The following is a 6,000-nucleotide window of genomic DNA, read 5'->3' as shown; positions in this document are numbered from 1 at the left end:
TATAAACCCAAAGGTTTCTAGGCCTAAATGTATTACAATTTTGTCCTACTCCAATTTCTCCTTTTAAATATTCAGGGAGCAAGACTGCAAGGTCAAAGGTTGCAAAATAATTATTTTGATTTAAAATAATTTCTGCATGCAAAAACTGTCATCATCTATAGGCAATCAAACTTTTACTTTGTGTATGCAGATTGTCATTTTATTTGCATATCCATTCTAATTAAAATTTATCCAACTTCATATTAATATGCACTATCTCTGATTTGGCAGTCAATGTGTCCAACAATCTGTCTTGGATGATCTCCAATTTCCTTCTATTAAGTATTGTGAAGATGAATGTCATTACCTTCACCTACTATCATGAACTCTATTCCCTAGCCACCATCTCCATTTCGCACCATAGGCATTGTCTCCAGCTGATATGATTTACTTTTTAGTTAGAGAAGCTTTCAGCTTGACATTCTCCTCATACTCCAGCCCAAGAAAGTCTTACCTGAAGTTTTTGTTCTTATTCTATCCTCCTGCCCACTTCTACCTACATCCCTTGCCTCGCCTGTGCTAGTTATGCCTTTAGCCACTAAAGTTGGATCCTATAGAATTCATTTTATAGCCTTCTTTTTTCCCCCATAAGATAATTCATGCAATCTACCTTTTTGATCAAGCTTTAATTCATCAAAAAAAACACTTATGCTTAACATTTGTAAGAACACCTTCCTTAAGGACTTAGAGCCATTCTTTTCAACATTTAAGGTGCTAAATCAAAGCAAGTTGTCAATATTGTTGTATTAATGCATATGAAAAATGTCGGAATCAGTTTGGATTCCATGTAATCACTGGCTATTCTGAATGAATGCTGCTTCTCTCCTTATCCAGTCAAAATCTTCTTGTAGAAATAATGAAAGAAAATATTTTAAATTATAGCTATTCAGAACAAATAATATATAAGGAGTGTTGTTTATTTTTGGCAGACATTCCAAAATTGTTTTTACAGATGATAGCAGTGTGCATTTATACACAGTTTTATTTTATACATTAATAGAACTCAATCAGAAAGCTCAGAGGACAGAATCACAAGAAGTTTACAGTGCCGAGGGAAACCACTTTGCCTATCACATCTCCAATGTCTCTTTCTTATTGAGATATTAAACAGTATATTTGTTTGATTATTAACAGTTTTAATGTCATATTATCTCCTTAGTACATGACACTGTTCGAAACTGAATAGATTCCCAACTGGAGATGATTCTGCTGACATCGAGCTGTACACACTTAACAAAAAGAACACCACCTAGACTGTACAAGTCTTACCTATAACATGTGTTGTCAGAGGGACAGCTACCTCATCTTTGCCCCACATCAGAAAATTTACACTGTAAAATCTGCATCCCATGAACTGCAGTGTAAAAGAAGTCAGAACTCTCACTTGAACTAAAGCAATGTTACATCTGCATATGTTTGTTTCTAATGTAGGAATTATGAATAAATACATTTTAAATGGTTTAAAAATGTGTAATAATGGTCCAAATAACTGAAAGCAGTTTTGGTGTACAAAAATTACTTAAGACTGAATGCTATTAACTTTGCTTTCTCTCCCACACCTTATCAGAAATTAAGATACACCTTCAGTCAATATGCTGTACATCTATCAAGTCTTTAACTTGACTTCTCCAAATTCAGCTTTGAGGCAAGTATTCAGCTGTTAAGGAAATTTGCAATCCAATGTCTAGTCGTCCTTTCTAGGTGTGCAAGATGTGTTCCCAAGCCACTCACCAGAATGCACTACATCTCATAAACTGGTCTCACGAAGGAACATTGTCCCAATATTGTATGATTTTCTCCTTGTGCAAGCAGGCATACTTATCATCCTTGATGCATTTGGAGAAACATTAGCCTCCAGAAAATACATATTCCATGAATTTCTTTTGGGAAGTTTTTCTGGGAGGTCATTCCGCGAGCGTGGAATAAACTTAAAGTTCTCATCTCCCTTTAATATCCTATATTCAAGATAAAGAGCAAAGAGTTAAATGAAACAACACAGAAGTTCACTCTCTGCCCTACTTATCATTCACTAAGCTGAAAACAATTGAAAGACACTGATTAACCAACATTTAATACTGTGTGTGATTAGAATGGTAGCATAGCAAGTAAAATCAAGACTTAATTGTGTGCAGTTCTCATTGCCACACTATAGGAAGGATATGATTGTGTTGGAGAGAGTGCAGAGGAGATTTACCAGGATGTTGCTTGGGTTGGAGTTTTACCATTATAAGGAGAGATTGGATAGACTGGGTTTGTTTACCCTGGAGCAGAGAAGGCCCAGGGGTGACTTGGTAGATGTATATAAGATTATGAGGGGGATAGATAGGGTAGTAAAAATACTTTTTCCCATGGTGAGGATGTCAAAGTCGAGAAGGCAAAGGTTTAAGGTGAGAAGTAGAAGGTTTAGAGGGATCTGAGGGGGAATTTTTTTCACCACAGAGGATGATTGAAATCTGGAAAGAGGCAGATACTCTCACGACATTTAAGAAGCATCTAGACAAGTACTTGAGTGTCCAAGGCATAGAAGGTTATGGACCTAATACAGTAATAGGGATTAGAGTAAGTAGATAAAATGGGTGGCATGGACATGGTGGGATGGAGGACCTTTTCTGTGCCGGATGACACTATGACTTAAAACTAAAGCAAAATACTGCACATGCCAGAAATGTGAAAAAAAAGCATAAAATGCTGAAAATACTCGACAGGCCAGACAGCCTTTGTGGAGAATGAGAAAGAGTTAACTTTTCAATGACCATACAGCAGACCTCAGAGGATAAACCAGGATCGGGAGGACAAATGGGAATGGGAAGATTCATGGAAGCGCTGAAAGCACGAGAGACTCAATGGTTAGAAAAAACGACGATGTGAAAGGCAAAAGAAAGTGGTCATAAGATAAAAAGCATCAGGTCAGTCTGAAGGCTGGATAAATGGAATAAGCAGGATTGTTATTGTAGATTACCAAAGCTGAATACAGTGATGATGAAAATCTGAAATTAAACAAAAAACACTGGAAATGCTAATTAGCTGAGGATACTGAACTCCAGGTTTGGTTTTGGAAGGCAGTAATGTGTGCAGTCAGGACTTGAGTAATGGTGAGATTCTCAGAAAGGTGTAAGTGACTGAGTGCAGAGAGGTCAGAATTGGAAAGGGATGGTAGATGAAAGTGACGGGCTGCTGGAATTCTGAGCCACACTCTCAGACTGGATAGAGGTGCTCTATTGAATGGTCACCTGATCTCCCCAATGTAACAAAGGCTACACTGTAAGCAGCAAACACAGTGTACTAAAGTGAAAGAAAGATAAGTAAATCACCCACTGTGAAAATCAAAAAATTGCAGATGCTGCAAATCTGAAACAAAAACAAATGAGGAAACCACTAAGCTGGTCAGACAGCATCTATGGAAAGAGAAACAGTAATGTTTCATGTCAGAAAACTGGTTATCAGAAGTCACTGCTTTCCCTGAAGTGTTTGGAGCCTGGACACTGAGAAGGGTGCAGAATAAAGGGCAAATGTTGCATCTTTCTTTTAATATATCTTTTCATGGAATGTGGACATTACTGGTAAAGCCAGCACTTAGGAAGCAATCCTAAATTTGCCTCTAAACTTAATAGCTTACTGGACCATTTCCTAAGGGCAGCTACGAGCCAATCACATTGTTGTGGGTCTGGGGTCCAATACAGGCCTGACTGAGGAAAAGAATAGAACAGAAAACAGAAGATGGTGGATGAACAGAAAGCAAAAGATTTCATCATCCTTAGAGGGAGATAAAGCCATGAGGAATTTATCGAGATGGAGACACAAGAGACTGCAGATGCTGGAATATGGAGCAACAAACAAGATGCTGGAGGAGCTCAGTGGGTCAGGCAGCAGCTGTAGAAGGAAATGGACAGTTGACATTTTGGGTCAAGGACCTTTCATCTGGACCAAGTATCTGAGGGTAATGAATTCCTACTCTGATAGACCTCTATGACAGTTTGGTAGCTTTAGGTCACCATTACCGATCCTAGCTTTTTCTTCGAGGATTTATTTCATTATTTGACTTAACTCTCCCAGCTGGTGTCTTGGGATTTAAAATTCATGTCCAGCCTTCTGCAGTTAGTCCAGTGGTTTAAATGCTGTGCTAATAAACCTGTGAAGTTGCTCGGGAAGGTGCCTCGGGAACAGGAATGTTTGTTGATGGAGATGAAAGGATGAAAAGAAAGAGTCCCTGGGAACAGTCTCTTCAAAATGCTGAAAGTGGAGGTGAAGATTTGTTTCGTGATCACCATTAAATTCAGAGAAGCACACAGTGACAGAGTCAGAGGCATGAAGGGATCTGGACTTGTTGCGGTGGCAGTGATTATAGATTTATATCAGGGGAAGGGGTGGGAGAGGGGGTGGTGGTGATGGTGGGGGAGGAGGTGACGAAATGGTTGAGACCACAGAGAACCTGAAAACAAGGATGAGAGTTTTATAATGTACAGTAAGGATTTTAAAATCAAAGTACCAAGTTTAAGCATAATGGGTGAATGAGGCTTGCAGCCAGTTAAGCTCCAAATAAAGGACCTTGGCTTAAGAGCAAGTTTATGATGAGTAACGGGTAAGGAAGTGGCCAATAGAACATTTGAACAGCCAAACCCAGAGATAGTTAAGTCATCAATGAGGGTTCCAGCAGCAGATAAGCTGTGGGAAAAGCAAAGCTTGGTGATTTTATAGAGGTGGAAGTGGGCACTGTTACTGATGGAACAGATTATAATGAGATCTTAGTATGGTGTCAAACACACTAGGTTTACAGCATTCGGCTAAGCATCTTACACTATCCTGGAATAGGAATGGTATCTGGGGAACTGAATTTATGGAGGGGATCATACTTGTTTTCCCTATCTTCAGCTTCAGGAAATTTCAACTTATTCAGTATTGTGCGTCAGGTAGAAACAAGGTGGGATTGAAAGAGAAACCATTGCAGATGATACTCTGGCAATGATCCAATATATACTCCATGACGCCATGGAGTAGATGCAGTAGAGGAAGATAAGGTGATCTGCTGTGTTTAATGCCGAAGCCATGTCAAAAGTAGTGCTTTTTGCTAATGAAATAAATGATCGCATATGGAAACAGACAGTAAAATATTTTGCATTTCTTCCTTGTGTCAGTGCATGATAATCATTTTACTTATGTATCATTGTGAGGAACAGCAAGTTGAGCAACCTTCTGTCATTGTACTCCTAGCCTGTTAACTCTGTTATTAATTCACATACAGCTCAAGGACAGATAACAAGTAGCTGATCAGAATTCAAAATACCATCCTGTACCATCTAGGGGATGCAATGTAGCAACCCACCAAGACTCCTAGACAGCACCTTCCAACCCACGACCGCTACAAGCTAAAAGACATGGACAGCAAAAACATGGAATGCCACCACTTGAAAGTTGCCCTTCAAGCCATTCACCATCCTGACTTAGAAATATATCGCCATTCTTTCACCGTCACTGAGTCAAAATCATGGAACTCCCTCCCTAACAGCACTGTAGGTAGACCCACACCCAAGGACTGCAGCTCACCTCCACCTTCTCAAGGGCAAGTAGGGATGGCAATTAAATGCTGGCTCAGCCCGCTAATCCCATATCCCCTGAATGAATAATTCTAAAAAGTCAGATGCAAGAAATTGTTTCAAATTTTACCTACATCAGATCTGAGTTAACAGTAACCCACTAATTCACCAGAGTTAACAGGTTGCATTAAGTTGAACCTCAGGAACACAGAAACATCCCTCTATTTTATGAGGGTTCTGTGTGAAGCTTCAAGGATGAAATTAAATGAGAAGTTCTCTGCCTGTTTAAAATATAACCTTGGACACTGTGACCTCCTTTTGTCACATAATAAATTGCTGCTGCTATATTTATTTTCTTTGTTTGGGGAAATAAGAGTACAATTCTGCCTGATGCACAAAACATGTGAGGGGGTCAGAAAGTCAGGCAGGG

At 39.2% G+C, this 6,000-nt stretch overlaps 1 protein-coding gene across 1 annotated transcript in view; it reads right to left on the bottom strand.

Moving 5' to 3' along the window:
* Nucleotides 1-1,019: 1,019 nt before the first annotated feature.
* The window catches only part of gucy1a2 (guanylate cyclase 1, soluble, alpha 2), a 127,344-nt gene continuing 122,363 nt past the window's right edge, over nt 1,020-6,000 (bottom strand). The window contains exon 8 of the mRNA XM_052026112.1: nt 1,020-1,994. Coding sequence (XP_051882072.1) covers nt 1,787-1,994 — 208 coding nt within the window. The 3' untranslated portion in view covers nt 1,020-1,786. The remainder of the gene's footprint in view (nt 1,995-6,000) is intronic.

This window comes from Pristis pectinata, chromosome 11 (genome assembly GCF_009764475.1).
Source record: "Pristis pectinata isolate sPriPec2 chromosome 11, sPriPec2.1.pri, whole genome shotgun sequence".
NCBI classification, from domain to species: Eukaryota; Metazoa; Chordata; class Chondrichthyes; order Rhinopristiformes; family Pristidae; genus Pristis; species Pristis pectinata.
Note: the sequence above shows the minus strand (reverse complement) of the source record. Positions and strands in the feature narration are given on the sequence as shown.